The 24,834-nt window shown below is 37.3% G+C and overlaps 1 protein-coding gene across 1 annotated transcript in view; it reads right to left on the reverse strand.

Moving 5' to 3' along the window:
- Positions 1–6,598: 6,598 nt before the first annotated feature.
- Positions 6,599–24,834, reverse strand: part of LOC139695300 (ribosomal protein S6 kinase alpha-5-like) — a 205,513-nt gene continuing 187,277 nt past the window's right edge. Inside the window, exons 5-17 of the mRNA XM_071593997.1 lie at positions 22,098–22,208; positions 21,629–21,712; positions 18,315–18,418; positions 17,896–18,046; positions 17,353–17,514; positions 16,964–17,083; positions 16,358–16,582; positions 15,349–15,519; positions 13,981–14,205; positions 12,459–12,609; positions 11,851–12,104; positions 9,692–9,797; positions 6,599–8,486 (exon numbers count right to left, since the gene is read on the reverse strand). Of these exons, the coding sequence (XP_071450098.1) occupies positions 7,738–8,486; positions 9,692–9,797; positions 11,851–12,104; positions 12,459–12,609; positions 13,981–14,205; positions 15,349–15,519; positions 16,358–16,582; positions 16,964–17,083; positions 17,353–17,514; positions 17,896–18,046; positions 18,315–18,418; positions 21,629–21,712; positions 22,098–22,208 (2,613 nt within the window). The 3' untranslated portion in view covers positions 6,599–7,737. The remainder of the gene's footprint in view (positions 8,487–9,691; positions 9,798–11,850; positions 12,105–12,458; positions 12,610–13,980; positions 14,206–15,348; positions 15,520–16,357; positions 16,583–16,963; positions 17,084–17,352; positions 17,515–17,895; positions 18,047–18,314; positions 18,419–21,628; positions 21,713–22,097; positions 22,209–24,834) is intronic.

The following is a 24,834-nucleotide window of genomic DNA, read 5'->3' on the forward strand; positions in this document are numbered from 1 at the left end:
GCTGGCGAGAGGTTGCATCCTTGTCGTAATTCTTTCTTTATTTTGGCTTCTGTTTTCTTTCCATTTTTCCTTTGCATGGTTGTTACCTGATTTTTGTAGAAGTGATGAATTATTCTTCTGTCGTTGTAGTCCATTCCAAGCGCTTCTGAATTTTGAACATCTTGTTCCATTCAACATTGTCGAAGGCCTTCACCAAGTCCACGAATGCCACATGCTTGTTTGCATGGATTAATTTTTCAGCCGGTACCCTCAAGCTGAGTATTGCCTCTCTTGCTCCTTGGTTTTTCATGGATCCGAAATGGTTTTCCGAGAGGCTTTCTTCTACCTTTTCTTCTATTCGTCGGCTGACTATCTGAGTAAGTCTTTTCGATGTGCGTAAAGTCAGGATCAATGTTCTTTGCATTTATCTGTTCTAGGTTTCTTCAGTATTACAATCTATATCTTCAGTTATTTCAAATAGGGTATCCTTTGCATTGGCCCCGAGTGCTTTGATCATTTCTCTGTTTATTTTATCAATTCCTGGTGCCTTGTTGTTCTTCAGGTCTTTCACAGCTTGGTCGAATTCACCTCCCAGTATTTCCAGGCCCTATTCATCTTCTTCTATCACATTTTGTTCTCTAAGTAAGTCACCTACAAGTGGTTCAGGCCCTTGATAGAGATATTCATTGTATTCCTTCCATCTTTTCCCAAAGTCTTCATCTTCTGTCCATATCTTTCCATTGGCATCTCGGATTTTCTTACTCAGCTTGTGTCTTCACCAAGTTATAAGCAGCTTCACTGTTTCCCTTCCTTATGTTGTCATTAATTTCCTCGCAGCAGTTTTCTATCCACTCTTCCTTGGCCTTCTTGTACTCCCATTTGACTTGGTTCTACAAATTCTTGTGAAGGGCTTCCTAAGTTTCATTTCTTGTATTCTTGTATTTTCTTCTTTCCTCTATGAGGTATCTTATTTGAGCTGTTATCCGTGGTCATTTGGTTGGCGCCATCTTACTCACAAGTTGTTCGGGGATCGAGATGGTGCGGTGGCTAACATACAGGCTTCTCACCATGAGGGCCCAGGTTCAAATCCTGGCAACAACAAATATTTTTCAGTGGAATCCCGATCCTGACTTGAGGTGCTTTGTGGAGAGCACTTTGGGTGAGTATGACATCTGTCGGATAGTACGTTAAACTGCGGACCCCTTGGCACCTTTCGACAAGAGTAGGCCAATGCTGATGCCGGGTTTCTCTTCACCCTTCCTTTCCCATCCATCCCTAATGGGGCAAATGACCTTACCTGTCATTCACCTCCCATAAAAACTACTACTACAAGTTATTCATCTGCTACTTTGATTATCATATTCTTCATTTCCTTCCATCATCCTATTATGCTAGTCGCTTTTATTCCTTCTATTTTTCTGTCGATGATCATGGTGAACTTTTCTCTTTCCTGCTTTTCCTCCAGCATTTTTGTGTCCCATCTGGATTCCTTTGTCACTTTCCTGATTTTCTTGTATCTCAGTTGACTGTCCATGACCACTAGGTTGTGATCATTATTTATATTGTGCCAGGGTAGCTCTTGTATTGCTTAAATTTGTTTCTGTATCTCGTTCTCACAAGGATGTAGACAATTTGTTATCTTGCCCTGTCCCCTGGCATCTTCCAGGTATATCTTCTTCTTCGATGTTGCTCAAAGAAGGTATTTTCCACTACCATGTTCTTCTCGTTGCAGAATTCTATCAGTCTTTCTCCCTAGGGGTTCCGTTTTCCCAGTCCAAACTGTCCCACGCTCCTTCCCTCTCAGCCCTCCCCAACCACAGCATTCCTATCACCCATCATGATTAGGTTCTCCTTCCCTTTTGCTGCTCCTATAATTTCTTCCAGTTGTTTGTATACTTCTTCTATTTCCTCTTCTGAATGGCTGGATGTTGGCATATACACCTGCACTATCACTATATCTGTAGGTTCTCCCTCTAATCTTATCATCAGAATCCTCTCGCTGCATTACCTGCACAATTTTACTCTTCTTGTCTACTCCTGTAATTCTTTGTTCTTCTCGTGAGTTTATCACGCTGTATCCATCGCTCCAGAAGTCGGCGGACCCGGCCCACTTAATCTCATTCACTCCTAGCATGTCGATTCCCTATCTCTCCACCTCTATCTTAGCATTTTCCAAGTTCTGGTGCTCTCCCAATGATCTCACGTTTCATATCCCTATTGTGCATTTGTCTGCTTTGACTGATGTTACCCTCCCAGTAGTCCCCTCCCAGAGCTCCAATTGGGGCACTATTTTACCTCTGGAAGATTTTTCCAGAAGGGGTGCCACCATGTCATAACTTGAACGTAAGGCTGCATCTTCTGGGGAGACTAATGTGGTGGTTTCCCGTTGCCTTCCACATCGCAGTACTGCTGCCGATATCATGCACTTCACTCCCGCCCACAGGTGTGGCAGCTGATGCCAGGCCAACCCACTCAGTTTGCACCACTAGTGCCTAATGGTGAAACTGCTGCCTTTCTCCGTGGGTTCAGGGATCTTTGTATACATATGCACGGTGTGACACATCCGGACAAATTTAAATTTGAATTTCCCACCATATGGTACTTCCACTGGAGGTCGCAATTGGCATTCTTGAAAGCTATAGACATCTGGTAGAGAGTCTCAATCACAAAATAGCCGTGATGTTAGGTACAAGTGCAGAGTACAATTGAAGAGCCGCTGTTTTCAAAAGTGTTTGTGCTGGGCATTATATTTGGAAATAGTTCTATTCTTCTGGTACCCCAGATCAACTGTTTACGATGTTATCACTAAGTATAATGCTTCGGAGAAGTCTGGGGAAGGTTCCGCTAACCCAGCGAGGAAATCTCATATGAGGAAACGCGTGCTTGTCTGGATTTAAGCACCACACCCGGTATATACATAAAAAGAACACTCACATGTTATTTCTTAATCATTTCAACAGAATTTAGCTACATCAAAAGTATTACTGCCTGCTGGTATAGGGGAGGTGAGGTATGCGAGAGAAAGAGAAGGGGGTGGGAGAAGGGGAGAACAGGAGGTGGGTGAGGGGTGAGAGAAAGGGTTTGGGGAGAGGATTGGAAGAGGAAAGGCTAGAGGGGAGCAGAGATAGGGACAGAGTGAGAGGGAGGAGGTGGATTTAATGCACGATCAGAAAAGAAAACAATCCGCTCACCCACACATACTGCAACATCCAAGACCTAGGTTTCAATTTACAAAGTCGTGATCAAGACCCTGTTAGTCAAAACACAGGCCACGTACAACAAAATACATGCAGAAGGACAAAGTATTTTCCTTTTCGATATGAATTGCTTCCACAAAGTGACAATTCAGACAGTTTTCATTAGTGAACGACGTTGAGACCCGGATGTTGATAGACCATGCAAGGCCATATATATGCCATTTCTAGAGTTTTTAATACTATAGGGTTATTGTATGGGGGAAGGGATGCTAGAACAGAAACATTGTAGCACTGGTTGACAGGGGTGTTATGATGGGAGGCATGTTTAGGGATGGGGAGGAGGGAATGCACAAGGTGCGATGATTGTTTATCCTTAGGCTCAGGGGTGTGGAACATTGGCCTATGTAAAAGGCCTGGCAGAGTTTACAGGTCAGAAGATGGACAACATCCTTGGATGTGCAGGAGGAGTGGGGAAGGGCGGGAGAGAGTTAAAAGGTCAGATGGAGAGGGGAGGAGTGGTGAAAATAGGGCAATGACATGGAGTGGGTGTGGCTCTGGGGGTGAGAGGGGATTTTGAGAGCTCTCAAAATCCCCTCTCAATAATTATCAAATTGTAATATGTAACCTATGGTTAGAAAAGCCCAGTGTTGTTCAAGATTGAGATCAAGTTTGCCAAGAGAGATCCTGGAAGCAGCAGATTTTTTCAGTGGCATCCTGATCCCTGAATGAAGTTCTTTCTGGAGGGCCCTTTTGGTGAGTATTCCATCCATCAGGGGCGTTTCACTGTGTCCCCCTGGTGTCTTTTGTTAAGAGCAGGCTAATGGTGATGTGGGGTTTCTCTTCACCCTTCCTTCTTTCCTATCTATTTCTAATTGTGCATAATACCTCAGCTGTTGGTCGCCTACCCTAACTCTATTACTATGAGGTGTGTTCAAAAAGTAAGGTGACTTTTCAAATTTTGCGGGCAATATACATTTGATATTTTTGTTTCATTGGTGCACATGTCCTAAGTATTTGTTGACAGTTTCAACAATATTGTATATTTAGTTTGTTATTGACAGCTTGAAGTGTTAGATGTGTTTTGGTATGCTCGGCGATTTTCTTCTTTAAAAAAACAAGGGAGCAAAGAATCTGATCAAATTTTGTGTAAAAATGGAATTAAGTGCTCCAAATTACCTGAAATGTTGACAGTGGCATACAGTGAGTCTGCTCTGAGTAAAAAAAATGTTTAAAGTGGTACAAGCTCTTCCAAGATGGCCGAGGAGATGCCGATGATGAATCTCACCCTGGATGCCCCAGCACATCAACAACAGATGAAAACGTTGAAGCAATGAAGAAAATTATTTTGAAAAAACATCAAATCACTATTAAAGAAGTTGCTGAGGATGTTGGCATATCGGTTGGCTCATGCCATGCAATTTTTTTGGATGTTTTGGGCATGAGACGTGTGTCAGCGAAGATCGTTCTGAAACGGCTTAATTTTGATTAGAAAAACCGTCGCATGAGCATCTTTCTAGAGCTGTTGAATAACGTCAGTGATCGTCCTGATTTTCTCAAAAGGATGATAACTGGTGACAAATCATGGGTTGACGTCAAAACTAAAGCCCAATCGTCCCAATGGAAGAACCCAGGAGAACCAAGACTGAAAAAAAAACGCTGAGTTTGATCAAATGCCAAGGTTTTGCTCGATGTTTTCATTGGGTTAGTAGTATTTAGGGGAGGCGACCAACAGCAGAGGTCATTTGTGCCATTAGGGATGGACAGGAAAGGATGAAGGGCGGAGAGATACCTGGCAGCAGCATTAGCCTACTCTTTACAAAAGGCACCAAGGGGTCCGCAGTTTAGCGTCCCATCCGATGGATAGCATAGTTACTCAGAGTGCCCTCCACAAAGCACCTCAAGTAGGGATCGAGATACTACTGAAAAATATTCAACACCGCTGGGATTTGAACCCAGGCCCTCTGGGTGGAAGTTTTCTTCTATTGCCATAGTGTAGTGGATCAGGAGTTCTTACCACAAGGTTGTATGGTCAGTAAGGACTATTACCTTGAAGTTATGTGCCGTTTTGATGAAGCAATACGAAAAAACATCCAGAATTGTGGAAAAACAATGCATAGCTTACGCATCACAATAATGCACCTGCTAACTCATTGTTGCTTGCGAGAGATTTTTTCGCCAAAAACAAAACCACTCAAAATCATGTCTCAGCCACCATATTCACCGGATTTTGCCCCCTCCGACTTTTTTCTCTTCTCAAAACTGAAGAGACCTACGAAAGGGTGGAGATTTGCAACAATTGAGAAGATAAGGGACTGCATCGCTGGAAGAACTCAAGGCTATACCAAAAAGTGCTTATCAGAATTGCTTTGAGGATTGGAAAAAACGTTGGCACAAGTGTATAATATCTGGGGGAATTACTTTGAAGGGGCTTACTTGAATATTGAAGAATAAATAAGTATTCTTTCTTTAAAATTTAAAGTCACCTTACATTTTGAACACACCTTGTACTTTTTTCTATACCTATACTAACTATACAGGAGTAACTATAAGAAACTATGTATTAACCTAGATATTTAAAAAAATTGGGCCAAATTCTGTTCAGTTCACTTTGTGTAAATGATCAGTGTCTGATAGTTTCATGAGTTGCATAACATCAGTTTGAACCCCACCCATATGCCCCTGATAAGCTGTGTATGTGCTTCAACGCCCCAGAAAGGGCCTGCACACTCTGCAAAAGTACCAATAACTTGTGCTGTATTATTGGTTTAAGGCAATTCATTTTTTCATGAAACTACCCTTGGGTGGATAGTCACCAAAATACAAAAGCATGGTTTGAAGTCAAAAGATTTTATCCCTGGATAAAATGCTATTGCAAGGAGCTAGTGATAAAATATTATAACTTTTTAAAGCATCAAACCTTACCTGGATCATCTGTAGACTCCATAATTTTTTTTAGGATCTTTTTCTTTTTTCTTATAAAGATTTTAGTTTCTTATGAATAATAATCGTAGTGTAGTCCTTTGCTTTCTTCTCTTCCCAAGTGGCAGCAAATAGTATTTTCTAATTTAATTAGCAACATCGTTGTTACTTCTCCTAATTGCAACAAATAGAAAACAGATGGGAAAACTATTTCTTGGTTTGGAAGTTTTTATATTTTAGAAACAATAATAGGATATTAGTTTAATATTTAATTAATTTAGGACATTAATTAATCTGAAATTACAAGAACACCAAGTAAACACATGGTTCAATTTGTTCTTTTTTTTAATAATTTATTTTTTAATAACTTACCTGGCAACTAACTATTTTAGATATAAGCGGAGCACTTAAGATTTAAAATCCTTTTAATGTTAAAACAGGAAGTATTAGTTCAAATAAGACATAAAATATATTCAACTTGATATAATTTTATTTTCCCCTTTAAGAAATAGACACTTGCTAAAACAAAACATGTAGTATATTTTAAAATAAATATGGATTTTCTCAAATTTAAACTTCAAACTAATGTCTAAAGATTAATGACAGTAATACCTATGGTAATAGGCTCTTTAAGACACTACTTCCAAATATAATGACAATGTTTTAAATATAACAAATTAGGATAAACTTTAACAATCACAGGAGAATTCAACATTGAAGTAATAAAGTTACATCAGTTCATTTGGGCTGATATTAACCCATAAATAAATATCCTAGGTAAACAGCCTTTCATATATTTCTCTTTGCTATTTTGTTCAGGCAATACACCAACAAATACAATTATTTCAGTCATTTATGCAGTGGTATTGTTACAAGCAACATAATTCCTTTGTAAATTTTCATTGTAACAAAATGTTGTTATTACTCAGAGGCAAATAGTTGATTCATTTACTTCTAGTAACTTTAAACCAACAATTGAAATAAATAGAATTTAAATAAAGTTTAAAATTTTCATGAATGTACCTGAGAAATCCTTTCCACATTTCGGCAAAATTTACATCAGAAAATATGTGCAGTCACTCTTCTTTCTAGTGTTGCAGAGGAATAATTCACAACCCAATTGAAAATCTAGGCCTCTGATATCCATATGAAAATACCTGTTTCACACAACTATTGCCTTTCAAATTACTAAAGAAAGAAGAATGTAAATGTGATGCTTCCAACATTTAAAAAATCAAATCATTAAAATGTTCACAAAATTGCAAAACCTACCAAATGTAAAAAATAGTCTTTAATGACAGGGATCTTCCTCATTGGGAGGAGTTCAATATGATTTGCAATATATATATATATATATATGTGTGTGAATATATACATGTATATATATTTCCACTATAAAATTCAATGGCATGTCTTTCAAACAAAATGGAGACATGAAGGCAACTTGTATAGACTTGAGAGGATTCCTCAATCAAGAGGAACCTAGACTCTCCAAACTATTCCAGCATACTGAAGGCACAGCTGTCTATTGAGGAGAGGTTTAGGACATCAGGCATGAACAAAGAGATACTCAAGGGTGATAATTTTCTAAACAAAACTTCCTCAAATACTCATGGTAATAGAAGTAATTGCCAAGTTTGGATTATCTCAATCCACCTCTTTCAGCCTTTTCACCTCTCCTCGTCCGCTTTTTACTACTCCTCTCACCTTCCTTATCTTCCCCCCCACTGCTGGAACTAGAGGAACTCGCATCCAGCTGTCGTTTCCTTGATCTCGTGATAGGGCCCGATACCCCCTCACCACCTTCAACGTCCACCACGGAGACACAATCAATCTGTCCAACTGTCCTCACCTGCAGTCTCCCTTCTACTTCGATACTCTCAACACACAACCGCTCCATTTCGCCACTGTCCATCACTTGCAACTCCTCGCCAATCACATCAGTCTGACAGCTCGCCTCGGGGACGTAACTGCATCGTGTCTCACTTAATGTCGAGCAACTATTATCACCACTTGTGGTCCTTCGGGAAAATTTGAAGTTCACTGGACTTGCCAGCACTGGTAGGGCGAGAACACTTTTCATATCGTCCAAACATGACCCCTCCCCCTCCTCGACAGTCACCACTGAATCCTCTCGAGTGTCCCCACTCCACCTGTCCGACTTAAAGCGTTTGCACATGGATGGACTGCAAGATGCTGCTGATTCCTCCGAGAGACTAGAGAGGTACTCCTGAACCCTTGCTTCCCTAAAGTTGAAGATGTTGCTGCAGGATTCATCATTGTCATCATTGGACACGATGCTGCGACGGCTGATGACGGATGATGCAGAGGGAGGGGCAGTGCCCTGGGAGGAACGATCTACCTTGTTTGGAGTTTGTATGGACGACATGCCTGCAAGAAGGTGACAAAAAGAAATGGTTACTTTCATTCCAACTGACAAAGAAACCTTTAAATGAAGAGAGAGGAGGTATGTGGCTATTTTGCTTATTTCAACCAGTTGTGTGATTATGGAAAACTACCTCTGGGGAGAAATAATAGTAATGTTACCACACCTCAAAATAATCAAATGTATTAACAAAATTCGATGTATTCTCCACCAGATGGAATATTAATGTAAATTTAATTATTTGAAAAACAGGGCTGCACAATAACTGTTCCATATTATTGATTCATTGAAAATTCCTGGTAAAGAGTACTGATACAATAAGCCCTTATCTGCCCCAAGATTCTTTGCAAGATTTATTGGTTGAAGGTTGAAAACCAATTTAAAATTTAAAGGTTTATTGTTTCTAGGAATAGAAGTAGTGTAGTTTAACAGTGGAACTTTAATTTAACTTATTCTACACTGTAATGTGATCTTGGCCTTTAGAATATCTCAAAACCCAATGATTGCTGCCAAATCTTACTCCCACTCATTATCAAAGATGCCAAGGGCTCAAATGCAAAAAAAATCCTGACTCTGAAAAAACTAATTTAGATGAGTTTTATATCAGAATGTTTGTCTCTCAAACAATTGTCACGCATATAACAAAAGTCTATCTATAATAGTCTATGCCCTTGCTTCGAATTGCTCATTAAAACTTGAGTAGGTATGCAACTAATGATTGTAATAAAAAGAAAGCAAAGATCACACCATTAGTATTCTACTAATTTTATAACTACACTATTGAGTATCTATTCTTATGCTAAACAGGCCTATACTTCAGGCCACTGTGAAGATTTTAAGGTCAGTTTTGATAAAAAATTTATGAATTAAAAATATTTTTAAATTAATTAATGTTGCGTTAATATCCACTGAAAAATGAAAACAAGTAATTTTAACAATCACAGTGAACTTAATTTGAAATTTGGCATATTTCCTATGTGCAGAGAAGACAGAATTAATGGCTAGCTAAAAATGGTGGGTTTAAGTACAGCAGATATTCAAATACATACATGTTCCTAAGTTTACAATGATTCTCTAATGAAAACAGCAAAAGGACATTGTCAAACGTGGACAATATTGTAGTACTACTGAAAAAAGACTAGAACTTTTTCCTAGATATTCACTAATGATGATTCCTATCTTAAACTGAGGATAGTGATGAATGGCTTACCTGAAGAACTTGATGTAGAGAAGCTACTTGAGGTTGAATTACTTCTAGCATCATTGGATGATTTTTTCATTCTTCGCCTTTGTGCTAGTTTTGCATTGGATACCTCCTGCAAACAAATGTTGGGGATATGAGTGGCTTCCAACTTATGAAGCTGATGAGATTTTAGTTCTGATAGTAAAATCTAAACATATGATGCAATAATTAGCAAGTACCAAGCAAATTATTGATTGAATTGTGCATGGTGAATTTCACCACCAATTCAGCATGACAAATTTAAATGTTAAAGGAAATGAAAATTGGATGCATTAATTCATAAATTACTTTGAGAACCTGTTTAATAATGCATTGTTAAATTGAAAGTTAACTTTTAACCTTTGGTCAAAGCAAAAACTTAGTTTTATAATTTTATTAGTTTAGTCCAAACTGATAATTGAAGTGCATTTTCAGTTAAGACATGGTAGAATTCTGATTAGGGATTCAGATGCTAGAAGCTACTCTAGCTACTGCTAGAAGTTTTAATGAGAGGTTGATTATTTTGAATTTTTTATGAAACCAAGCCTGTTGGTAACCTCTCTCCCGAGAAAACTTCCAATTAATTTAGAGTTTAAAATAACTATCTATTGATTAAATAAGATTAGAAAAGATTGTAAAATCTGGGTCCAGGCAAAATACATTCTTTTTAGCAGTTAAAATTTGCATTACTATGATCAAGTTCTCTTAAGAATACATGCAATGCACTAATTATATACTTTAACATAAGTATATACTACCTTGATCAAAAATTTCCCGGAATTTATTCAGAAAATTAAAAATACAAGTTTATTCATCTAAATCTATATTGTCCCCTTCAAAGTAATCCCCATCGACTGCAACACACTTATGCCAGCGCTTGATCCAATCCTCGAAACATTTTTTATATTCGGTTTTCGGTATGTCCATCAGTGCTTCCTGCGATTTTTCCATTACTTCCTCTCGGCTGCTAAAACGCGTTCCCCGTAATGGTTTTTTAACTCGATTGAACAGAAAGAAGTCACAGGGAGCCAAATCAGGTGAATTCGGTGGCTGTTGGATGGTATTTGTTGCATTTTTCGTCAAAAAATTACGAATAATGATAGCACTGTGCGACGGTGCGTTATCATGGTGCAAAATCCACGAGTTTTCTGCCCACATTTCTGGTCTCTTTCGGCGAATTGCTTCACGCAAACGTCTCATAACGCCCAAATAATACTCTTTGTTTACTGTCTGGCCTTCTGGCAAAAATTCATGATGCGCTACACCGTTGTAATCCATGAAAACCGTCAGCATTGCCTTCTTTTTTGACTGAAAACGACGTGGTTTTTTTGGTCTCGGCTCATTTGGTGAACGCCATTCACTTGCCTGATGTCTGGATTGCGTGTCGTACTCATAAACCCACGTCTCGTCTCCAGTAATGATCCTTTTGATGAATGTGGGATCGGATTCAGCCTCGCAAATCATGTCTTTTGCGACGTCAACACGGTCTCTTTTTTGCATGAAATTGAGGTCTTTTGGCACCAACTTTGCTGCTACACGACGGAAACCCAAATCATTAACCACAATGTCTTGGGCGGATCCATAGGCAATGTTCAAGTCCTCCGCTATTTCTCTGATGGTTATTTGCGGTTATTGACCAACATTTCTTTTACTTTATCAATTTTTTCACCGACTTTCGATGTCGATGGTCTGCCACTGCGTTCATCATCTTCGATTGACTCACGACCACTTCTGAACCGCTCGTGCCACTGGTGAACGACCGTTTTTTTTTTAGAGAATCGTTGCCGAAACACTTTTCCAACATTTCCAACGTCCGTGCGCCACTAAATCCGTTTTTTACGCAAAATTTAATACAAGTTCGTTGTTGCAAATTTAAATCCATTTCTGAAATTGTAAAAAATCGCCAACACATACAGAGATAGATGTACTCTTGGCTACGTAACTTTTGCAAATGTCAAGTTATGACACTAAGATTTAAAGGGAATATCAACAACAGATGTACCAATTTAACAAAAAAAACAGAACTCAAATCGGAACGATGGGAGCGCCACACGGTGGTTATTCCGGGAACTTTTTGATCAAGGTAGTAAGACCACTTATTTATTTCAATGTAATATTAAGTTAAATTATTTGTTGTGCTGGCTTACCTGCAATCTGAAGCCTTCCCTGTGAGCTCGATGGAATGCATCAAATGTTGCCCTCATGCCCATTTCAGTTGCTCTATGGGAAGACCCTGCAGTGAGTATGTCGGGAGTCATGAGTGGTGTGCAAGAGTATAGGCTGGATTGTTTGATGGGTGGCATGGGATGTAGGCCTAATCCCCTTCCACCTGGATACAGCCACTCATTAGCCAAAAGTTCATTCATGGTCAGCCTTTTCTTTGGATCAACTGTCAACAGTCCTGAGAAAAATACATTTAAGTTAAATGCAATTAAAGTCAAGTAGTTGTCTAAATGTTTAGTAAAAGTGGGGTTCCCCTTGGGCTCACCACATACAAAGATTCTATGTGAAATTGTGTTTTGTATTATCATTGAAGGTATTTTACAATAGTTAAAAAGTTTTCACAAACTCAAATTTTGAATAATCTGTATATAATTCTTTTCTTATGGAAACAAGTAAATTATCAGTATTGCGAGAGCTTGAAAATAAAAAGAAATTCTGCATAATGAAAGTAAAATCAAAGGTGTTACATTTGGATTTACTCAAAATACAACTATGTTGACTGCATTAAAAGTGGTTGTGTGATAATTCTTACCTTTAGTGAGGAATTTGGCTTGAGAAGAAACATTATTCCACGCCTCAGCACTGAAGTCAAATTGCCCACCTTTTATCCTTTCCATCACAGCTGCTGCACTATCATCTCTGCTACGTGAGTGGAATGGAGCTTTTCCACAAAGCATTGCATACTGAAAACAACAAAAACAACCTCATTAGAAAAAATTGAGGAAAATTCCAAATTACTGACTTTAATCTGACAAAATGAATTCATCTCATAGGATTTGTTACTGAAGAAAGAATTTTTCAATCATTCAAAGAACTACTGCTTGAGTAGGAAAAATGTAATCATTCACATCTCGCTTTTAAATGAAAAGAAGTTTGAAATGTAATGAAATAATTGACTTTGTAATTCCACACACTTTATTTAAAAAACACGACCCAGGTTTCAACGTTGAACGTCATCATCAGGTGGTCCTCATCGAAGCACGCTGGCTATATATACCTTCTGATCATAGGAGGGGAGGTTGGTCAGAGAGGGAGGTTGGAGGGGTAAAAAGGTTGCAATGTAGCTGAGAAGAAAAGAGAATTACATTTTTGACTTAGAAGAGTGGTAGGTCTAGGAGTGGCGAGTGAGAGGGATACAAAATTTCGTTGGCAAGATCATCTTTCCAATGGACACATTTCAAAATTTCTAACTGCTCCAAAGCATCAAGTCTTTGACCTTTTTCTTCAAAATGAATAGTTTTTGTCCCAAAGTCACTGTTGTGGTCACTTTCGATGAGGTGCTTTGCAAAGAGGGATGTTATGTTCTTATTTTTTACACATGTTTGGTGTTCTTTAATCCTCTCTTTAAATTTCCGTCCTGTTTGCCCAATATACTTTGTGCCACAATCTGAGCACTTTAACTCATACACTCCACCCCTCTCGTTTTTGGGAACTTTGTCTTTAGTGTGAGAGATCAGGTTCTTAAGGCATGAACCACTGTAAAAGGCACATTTCATTTTTTCTAAAAAAATAAGAACATAACATCCCTCTTTGCAAAGCACCTCATCGAAAGTGACCACAACAGTGACTTTGTGACAAAAATAATTCATTTTGAAGAAAAAGGTCAAAGGCTCGATGCTTTGAAGCAGTTAGAAATGTTGAAATGTGTCCGTTGGAAAGATGATCTTGCCAACGAAATTTTGTATCCCTCCCACTCCCCACTCCTAGACCTACCACTCTTCTAAGTCAAAAATGTAATTCTCTTTTCTTCCCAGCTTCATTGTAACCTTTTTACCCCTCCAACCTCCCTCTCTGACCAACCTCCCCTCCTATGATCAGAAGGTATATATAGCCAGCGTGCTTCGATGAGGACCACCTGATGATGACGTTCAACGTTGAAACCTGGGTCGTGTTTTTTAAATAAAGTGTGTGGAATTACAAAGTCAATTATTTCATTACATTTCAATATGTTATGCAAATTCCATAAAGTTACGCCTGAGACAACAAATTTTTTAAAAAGAAGTTTATTTGATTGCATGGGAATGAAGAGGAAGGCAAATGAACATGGTACTCACAAGTATCACACCCAAGCTCCAAAGATCACAATTTTCGTCATAGCCATCTGCACCCTTCCCCACAAGGTTTGGACTTGTTGCCTGCTTGAGAACCTCAGGGGCAGCATAGTACAGTGTGAAGCACGGGGTGAAGAGTGAGTTTCCTTTCTCCATCTTAAGGCGAGCAAACCCAAAATCCACTATCTTGATTTCGGCTGAGTCAGATTCATCAGTGAATATTAGGTTCTGTGAAAAAGAGGCACAAGTTGAATGAATAAAGGAGGCCTTCGAATAACTGTAATGCATCTGAGAGTATCTCTATCACATACACTTAAATATGATTTCGTCAACTATCTTCAACATACACAAACACTTCTAGATATTCAGCAGATGTAATTTGTATCAAAAGCAATCAACTGATGTATTAAAACCAATTAAATGACATATTAATGTAATGAGATATACATCTTTCCCAAAAGTTGATGATGCAACCCAATTACATACAGGGTGCGGCAACATAACTTCCTTTTTTAAGGGGGTTTTGCTTTATAAAAAATGAAGTTATGTTGCCCCACCCTGTATGTTGACTGTAGGTTGTCACATCACATGTTCTGTTTACTCTTCGCTACCAGTCTTGAAAATTTTACAATCAAATATTTAAAATGATTTCCACAGTGAGAGGGCATGCTATTACAAATTGTTTCATCTATCAAAGAATTACGGTTTACTGTAATTCAATTTATTAGACAGTCACAATATTTTTAGCCCCATACATTAGATATATCAACTGCTAACTATCTATCATATTGGTTTTAAGCTCATTACTTTATGCTTGATTACAAGGCAGGCATGCTAACTATCTCTCGGAAACTTGAGACTACCCAAACTCATAAATGCTATTATTGTAGGCTTATGTAGCATAGCATTCTTAGGGAAACTAATCCAGTTTGAAAATTACAAAAAGGACCCAAGATCAAGATGCAAATGTTATACTTAACTTCATTCATTTATGATACGAGATGCAAAGCTCTTTTTTTATCTACAGCTTCAAGGTCATTAAAGTAAGTGAAAAAATTCCCAAGTAGTCCCGCAAGCACATGTGCCACCTATGTTGACTACAAAACATTTTTGAAATCTTAGATCGTTCACATCTTAAAATTTCTGAATTGAGTGATTTGAATTACATTTTTAACCCTGCCGCCCCAAAGATTACTAACACTAGGCTGCATTAAAATGAGACCACCATTTAAAAATAGCTGGAAAGACATAGAAGGTGTAAATCTAAATAAAATCTTGTCGTAATTAAATAAATGGCATGCTAGAGAAAAGTGATCATGAAAGTAAGTACATACATCTAGAAAAGAGCCACATGTGAAAATATGGACTTACCTCTGGCTTTAAATCTCTGTGTACCACACCCCTGGAATGCATAAATTCCACAGCTGATACAAGCTTGGCCATTATCTGGCTAGCTTCCTCCTCTGTAAACCTATCTTTTCTCCTTATCCTCTCCAGAAGTTCACCACCTCTTAAAAGTTCTAAGACCAAATACGTATGCACCTGCAAGAAAGGGCAGAGAGAATCAGTGATGCAATCATTTATACTAAAATATCTATTCGTAGGCAAAATGAAACATTTAGTACGTTAGGAAGTATTAACACTGGGATACTTATAGTGCTTGCTATAAGAGAGCAACTGTGTGCATAGGAACTTGTCATTGAATTAATGTTAATCAGAGAATTTTCTCAGTTTTTTCACCACACTCGGTTTTTGGTGTTCAAAATACAAAAAATCTACAGAATACAACACTTTCAAAGTAGCTTTGCACATCAACAAAGAATTCATTTTATTTTAATACTAGTAAAAAAACATTGCACAAGACTATGGTATATAATTTATGCACATACAATAAAGTTGAGAGAAAAATATATCAGGAAGGAAATAATGAAATAAACTAATGTCAATTGCATGGATTTAACATCCTCAGAAGCACATCTGTCCACAGACAGAATGATCTATTTTTTAATTGGACTTGTTCTATATTATAATAAGGGCAAATACATGAAAAATATGATCACTCAATCGACCATCGTTTGCTGCACTCGTAAGATAATATGAAATTCATTTTTGCAAACTTTCCTCCCAATATCTGAAAAACTCAATTCCAAAACCTATTGAAAAATATTTGATTTTGGTTTAAATTGTTTCTTGAAAATGGAGACATTCAGGAAAAATGCCACAGCATTAACATTCTATTGATTTAGAGCATTTATTGGAGTCCTTTATGACCAAGGGGAAGCATGACTTGGTCATCAAAATGATGATAGGTTTCCAAAAAAAGGTTTTGGGAGTGACTCAAAGGGAAATTCATGATAAGCATCACTTTTCTTATTCTTACCTCATCGTGAAATACTTCGTGCAGTCGGACAATGTTCGGGTGGCCCTGGCAAGCTCTGAGTAGGTTGATTTCTTGATTCACGTCCACCCTCCTGCTGACCACCTTGACTGCATACTCTTGACCCGTTTGCCTGTGGGAGCATCGCCGACAGACCGAAAAACTACCATCTCCCAGGATCCCTTCAGGCTTCAGGTCCAATTCGTACTTTTGGAAAAATGCAGATTCCTAAAATGAGGCAAAAGTTGAATGAGTATTGTGGCCCATTTCGATTTATGATAAACTAGCATCAGTAAAAACATAAGCAGTTAGATTATCCCTAAAAACTAACCTGAAAAAACTACAAACCAAAAGTATAAAAATAAGAAAAAGCTATTTTCATTTTGAAAATATATTAATAAATAATTTCGTTTTTGGGACTTTTCTTATTTTGTATGTTTCTTATGCAGAGAATTAACATCTATTTGACACTGCAATGCCAATATGTTTTCCTTATTTTACTATGCCTATATTTAGGATGTATCATTAATCTATTTTATTTTGCCATGTCTAATTTCTTCCATGCATGACCCTTAGACAAATAAATTATAATTATCCTTCAAAACTTACCTTAAATTTACAGGATATGAGATTATCGGATGTTGGCCTTTTCTCTACTGATGGACGGAATATATCATCTGATATGACATTTTCACTAAATAAAATGGAGGGAGAGACATAGGAGTAGCCCTGAAAAGATACAATTACCAAATTAGGTATAAAATGTTTACTCGATGGTCCAGAAAATGTGCTTGCAATGGAACATAGAGCCAGTGAAGCCAAGGAAAAGCAATTTCAGGGAATACACATGACAGTGTAACTCATTCTGTGGTTAACAGAGTTTACTTCTAATATGGCAAGTGCACATTCCTTGGTTTCTGGTTAATGCAGTAAAGAACAAACTACTGATACAATATGCACATCTAAAACGATTGGCTGGTAAGACATGAATCACTAACCTTGAAGACTTTGTCGAAATTTGGAGGCACAACTGCTGGGGAGTCAGTAGGGGTCATTTTGGTAAACTCCTCAGAAAAATTGCTCACATCCAACTCATCCGTAATGTGCGGAACAAATGGTGCAGGTAACTCTTTCCTTGCTAATTTCTTCCAATCCATTCCCTTTAAAATAACATACAAATGTAAATCAAAATCTGGAGTGATTTATAACCACATTGAAAGGCAATGAACATTAAGCAGAGGAAATGTAACTAACTGCTTCATTCACATCCAACAATACATCAGTTTTATATGTATAGCATGAATGCCTACGAATTGCATACGCTGAATTCACCATTAAGTAATAAAATGACAAAAATCTACATAAAATGAAAAGTATCCGCAGATGACAAAATAATTATTAACCAAAAACAGAGATTAGGTGGCAATGCGATGGACAGAACTTTTCACAGTGCCATAGTGAATAAAAAGCAATGGAAAGAATTAGCAGGTTAGTGGGCACTCATTAAAACCACAATCTTCCAGAGATAAACAAATCCTTACTTTGAAAAATGGATGTTGCTTAAGCTCTTCAGCATCACTTTTCCCACCACCTAGCCTCTTGCGAGGGTCTTTTATGAGAAGTTTTTTGATGAAATCTGCTACTTCAGGAGAAATTTCTTCAGGAATCGGGGGATTAGTCTTGAGTATTCTCCTGCAATAAGAAAAACATATTCCTTTTTACAAAAATTCAAGGCAAATGAACATCAAGCAGGAGTAGTAGTCAATAGGGGAGGTGGCCAATAGCAAAGATGATCAACTCCAAAGGTTATTTTTAAAGGCATAAGACAAACTTTGTAAAATCACAAAATTTTATCGACACGGTACTGATAAACTAACAGTTTCATCAAATAGGCGACATCTTGAGGTATCAAACCGATACCACTGAAATGAACATGAGAGGAAATATTTTTAAAACAAACCTGGAAATTTCTTGCTGAGTATTTTTCTCTCCTTCAACAGTAAAAGGTGATGCTCCAGTGAGCAGCTCATAAGTCAGAACACCAACACTCCACCAGTCAACGGCCTGGAATTAAGAAGGGTTCAATTAAAATGATGGATTTCATATTAAACGAATATCACTAATATTTCTGAACCCTTTAGTTCCTTGGCTCTACATAAGGAATGCCAATGCCAAAAAATTTTTGAGAAAAAAGTAGGGCAAATTATTTAAGTGCAGTGGCACTGATTCAAAGACTAATATTTAAAGAACCATATGAATATTTTAGTTGGAAAAGGGAAACAATCATGGCTTTATTAAAGAATCAATGTCATACACAAAAACATTTTGAAAAAATATCCATGGTGGCAACTGTTTGAGCATGCAGTGAGGACTAACAGACTCATAGGCACTGAAACAGTTGATTTATAAATTTTTGTCAGTTACACAACTTCTTTTGATTAACCATATTCTGTGTGAAAATCTGGATGAAATAATGAGTCAAAAAGAAGGAAGGTAAGATGTTAATATTCTATTGAGAACAAATAAACCAACAAACAATTAATAAAGGTGCATGAAGTCAAATGGCTTGGATTTAGCAAGCAAAAGTTTTGAAAGTGGTTTCGTGGTTAGCTGTTTATTTTCAATAAAATTATCAAAAGTGCATTAGGTGTACATACTTATTTACTGGTGGACTCAGGTTAACTATCAAAAATTTAAATAGATTCAATGGTAATAAGCGAGAAAAAGAAAGGGAAAGGTCCCTTTAAAGTGCCGTAGGCCATTACTGTTTTTGTTTTTAATACTGTACATATTTCTAACCATACATATATGATGGTATTTCAAAAAGAACCACCTCTAGATTACTCATAAATTTCAGACAAATGAGGCAATTTAGAAAATCCTCTTTGGCATACAACATCTAGTAATTAATTATGCTCATGTTTACCCTGATTATATAAACATTAATTTTCATGATATTAATTACAACTCATTTGATCAGTCAATGCTAGTTAATTTAAAAAGTGAAAAACTCACATTATTTAAACCATTATTTGCCCACTCCTTCATAAAAATGACCCGAGATGGTATCATTCATCGATGTAGACTTTCTTCGAATGAAATCAAACATGACCTACTTATGAGAGGAACACTTTCCTCAAATGGGCAAGAAGCATTTAATATTTTTAAAATCTATAGAGTAAAGAGAACGGAAAACATACATTTTAATGGACTTTAATTGCCAATGAATGAAAATGATACCGATAAAAATATCACATGACAAGTGAAAATCAATTTAAAATCGTATCCTTTGAAAAAATACAGTATTGCTTAACCTAATGACCGGGAGCAAGAATTTTGATGATATTTTCTCACTTTTAAAGTTTCCCTCACTACAATGATATTTAGTGAGGGAAACCCTGTACCACTTAGAAAAGCCTAACAGCAGGAAAAAGTGAAGGTGGAAGAAGAGGTGGGGAATAGTTCCTAACTTTCACTTTAGCAGTCAAAATTTAGCACTTTCCATCAGCACCAAAAACAAGAAAACCCACAGAAAGTATGCCACCAGGGCCATGCTGAGACTAGTAATGCTAAAATTGACACCAATTAAAGCTATATCATTCCCAACACCCAATCATATTGCCCTTCAAAGAAAAACAAGAGTGGAGGAAGTTGAAAGAGTCACTAAAAGAGAGGATTGAGTTGATCAAAGTAAAAAAAAGAGCACAAAAAGACATCCCATTATTTAAATAGCTCATTATGCCTGCCCACTCTGCCCCCCCCCCCCAACCCCATCACCACCACCCACATACCATGAAAAACCCACTCCTCTCTCCCTGAAAATGAGGCTGCAACTGGAAGGGGAAGTGGGACACAAGGCAAACTGAAGGAAAAATACACTTTCACTATTGCTCCTGCTTATCAACAAGCTTGACTCAGGTCCTCCATAGAGGCCACCACAATCACCACTTGGAGGCACAAACTGGGCCCTAAGAGTAAGAGCGTGATCATTGCCAGGACCCTGCATTGTAACTTACTACAAGGGGGCATACATATATTTCTCTCTGCCCAGAGAGATCTGAATCCATCCAGCCAACCTTCTTTCCTGCACCAATGGCCACAGGAACACTTTCACTTCCACCACTACTCGAAACATTTTTGCCCAACAACTTTCAGATTCTCCACGCTTCTCTTTCTTTTATCCCCCACCCTCCTTTACATGCCCCACTTTGGCAATCTGAATGAATCCCAGGAATTTGACTAAACTGAGGAGAAGCATGAGGTGAGACACTCATGAGAAGATGAGGAAACGCCAGCAATGGCAATGAGGAATTGAGGTCATTTCCAAGGATAAATTAGCATGCCAGTAGGTCAGAATTGTCACATGAGCCTCTTGAGCTTAATGCTATCTATAGCTTGTGGAACCACATGTTGCCTAATACAATTTCCCACTTAATTTGGAGATCAGGTAATGGGCTGGATTGTGATGTCATAAATTTCAGAATGCACTCCATCTGTGACTACACCCTCCAGATACTTCATTGCTGCTTCTAAGAATCTCAAATGAATGCAATAGAAAACCAATCTTAGAGAGCAAAACCATGACCTAGATTTTATTATGCCACCTCTCCAATTATTGCATTTCATAATCTGCTGTCCTCCAGATTAACACTTGCACATGCACAAGCCTTTTAACCATTTAACTACTCAAGAAGAAGATGAACAGCCCCAAGAGAAGGTGCAGGTCACCAAACAGGGACATTGGAGGTACACCTTGCATGATGACAAATGGGGATGTATCTCTCTCTCTCTCCATGCCCTAATTGCACCACTGAATGGTGAATCACCAACCATATGGGCATTTGAACCATGGCCTCAATCTATGTAATGTGGGCAGTGATAGAGAAGACAATCTAACACAGCTTCCCTTTGTCAACTAAGTGTAGAGAAAATAGTTCCTTAGAATGTTTCCATCGATCCTATCAAAAATATGAAAGAACCATGATGAGAGCTATATTTTTGACTAGAAGAAAGTATATGTCATGCTATTACTTCACCACCAAGAGTAAGAAATGTAAATGAACAAAAGAAGCCCAGATTTCCTCACACTGCAAGCAGAAAATGTGTGACCTACATTAACAGCCTAAAGACTTAAAAAGATTGTATATAGCTTTATGGCCTGTTGCATACTTGGTGCTATGCAATGCAAAAGCAGTATTAAAATATCATATGAAATAGGTCACTCAAGTAGTTAGGCAGTGCATAGTGAAAGGGAGCCAATGACTTAATACTCACAATATCATGACCTGTAACACCTCCTCGGACAACCTCGGGTGCCATGTATTCAATGGTGCCACAAAAGGAATAAGCTCTTTGGTCCTATAAGAGTAAAATAATATTCTACATTCATAAATCCGGTAAAATATTCATGCATGCAGTTATATATCTCAAAATTACAGTTAAAATTCTATTATTATACATTTAATTTCATCAAAGTGCTTTCATCTTTTTAAATATTCAATTCATCAAGCTGAACACATACATGAAAACATGTTATGTCCTTTGAAAGGCAATAGATTAAAGAATATAATTCTCAAAACAAAATATTTCTAGCATTTAAGAATCATGTATGCATCTAACCAAAGAAAAAGTTAGGATGAAATATTATACCAAAACAAAATGCATAACACAACTAATTTTGTGTAAACTTTTAAATTTTATGACTTCACTTAAGTAGAAAATTAATAATGGGAATTCAGTTTACCTTTTCATGTGGAAGGAACTCCTTGCTCAAACCAAAGTCAGTCAGAACTATGTGACCATCTGAATCGAGAAGAATATTTTCCAGCTTGATGTCTCGATAAATTATGCCCAACTGGAATGAGAAAGAAAGAAACAATTTAGATAAACCAAGTATATGATGAAACCTCTAAGTGCATACACATTTTATATAAAATTACGTACACATATGAATCCTAGGATAATTGTACAAAGATAAATCATAAATTGAATTCAAGGGAATCTTGAATCAACCAGTATGAAATTACCTCTTAGAATAACTTTTCATTCACAGCTTCTCATTGCATCATGCAATATATTGCTATGAGGTATTATCTTGCTCATATAATGACATAAAAATTGAGGTCTCTCTTCAACGAGTAAATATGTGTACTTCATGAAAAGGGCGATATACTCTGATGTATTTTTTTCGGATGAATATTTTAAGTACATTAATTGGATACTTTCCATTGAAATAACTTCATTTACCTAACATGTCCCAAATATTTTAAAACACATAAAGATGTAAAAAGAGGTGGTAGTCTTGAAACTAGAGGTGTTTATTGCTTGCAGGTTAAAGACCAATTTATCGTGATCTTCTGTTTGTGGTATTAAGTGTGTGTATGTGTATATATATATATACAGAGAACGATCTTCGGCGATACACAGATATATAAAAACACTGATAGAATTTTTTTAAAAGAAAGGACTCTCAAATATGTAGTTTTGCCGTTTCGACGTCACGGCCGTCATCATCAGATCCGAATTCTGATGATGACGGCCGTGCAGTCGAAACTACATATGTGAGTGCCCTTCCTTTGTGTTTCTGTTTAAAAATATATGTGTACAAAATTTTATAAACTTTTCAAATGTTATTGAATCTTTGTTTTCTTTAACAAATGATTTTGCGAGTGAATAAACATTTATTTAAATGATTAATCATATCTTTTCGTACACCTTAACCTTTATTTCTCCACATATGCATTTTCGAGTAGAAGAGGCCAACTTTTGGAACGCGTTACGTAAACAAGTTCGTGCTTTTCATCATTCTCCTTACCCGGTGGGATATTCGTTCACCGACACAAATGCAGGGCAGCTGAATTTTTAGACAAGACAATCCTTTTATGCTGGCTCGGTGTTACCGAATGAATGCCGCACGATGGTTGAATGGAATGGATGAATAGGATTAAATTGGTTAAGAATTCATCTTGATCACTTATGAACAAGATGAAATTAGGCAAATCAATAGAAACATAAATCGAATCATAAGGTAAACAGACGCAAGTCAACGATATTATGCAGCACACACCACTATGTTTATAAAAACTATAAACACAGTAATCAACCCGAAGGTCGGTTTAGTAGGTGATGGTAGAGAGAAACGCTCTACCCACTGGACTACCGCGACCCATCACTATATTTATAACATTTTTACATTCTTTATTCAAATGAGTGTTTTATTTTTGAGTGATTGATAACCTTGGCGAATCGGACATATTTAACTGCAAACATGCAATTGTACATAGTATAACTCGTATACCAGCTACTACGCAGTGCTTCCATATACACCAGTAGATAGGTGGCGCACCAGGGATATTGATGCTGCTCACTATCACGACCTGAGAATTTTAGTAGCCACAAAAATATTGCAACAAAAATTATCACCAACGAAATGCGTTGAAATCTACGGAAGACAACGGGGAGGAAATGTTATTTGGTATGTAGTTTCTTGTGACCTACACGGACATTATTTTCCGGCATTCCGCTAAAAAATCGCATGTAATCCCAACCGTTTCGCTTTTATATATCTATGATATACGGAAACTTTGAAACTAGGCCACAACAACTCGAGCACCGAAGGAGGCCACGTAAACCGCGGACAAGGCGTTTCGAAGTGGGGGGGGACGTCACATTTTTTTGCATGTTATTTCTGCGCCACCAGTAAGAAACACAGTCTAGCAATGAAATTGAAGGTTTCCGAAGGAAATCTTTATCATTCAGCGTCAGTTAGTTCAAAATGTGAATGCACTGACTCGTAGCTACTGCGCAGTCAAGTTTTATCCTTTACCGTTCCTTCCTTAATCTTTGGCAAATCCGCGTCAAAATTCGGGCACACCTCTCTTGAGAGGATATGAATGCACCTTGCGAGTAATTTTTAGACGGTTATGTAATTTAAAAGAGAACTCTTTATCCAACTGATATTCTTCCGACTTTTATTATGAAAATCGTAACAAGTACCAAATTTAACGATTAAAAATAAGAGGGCCGTAATTACGTTTTAGTAAACGATATTTTCATTAACAGTCACTCCTAAATATTGTATATTTAGGTATAAAATCCGGTGCTACGAAATTAGTTCTTTCTGCAAAAAATATCTTTTTCCACGAAATAATGAATCGCCTAAATTAATTTTTCTTTCTATCTTTGAAAGTGCATTAAGTTGATATTCATATTTGCAGTTGATTCTGAACATGCTAACATTTTTTAATTATTTTCCCTTGAATTGTCAAATAACGTGTCATATTTACAAATGAACCAAAATTTTCAATCGGGATTTTTTAAATTTCTTTCCAAATAATCACGTTATTCCACGAAGTTGACGCTTTTACAGCAAAATATTTAACCTCTGAGGTTAAGAAACGTAAAAACTACCAATAATAAAAACAACTCAAGTTCCGAAGAATTCTCGCGTAAAATATGCAGGAAGTGGACTTGAAGCGTCC

The sequence above is a fragment of the Hetaerina americana genome, unplaced genomic scaffold, assembly GCF_022747635.1.
Source record: "Hetaerina americana unplaced genomic scaffold, ioHetAmer1.1.p SCAF_6, whole genome shotgun sequence".
NCBI lineage: Eukaryota > Metazoa > Arthropoda > Insecta > Odonata > Calopterygidae > Hetaerina > Hetaerina americana.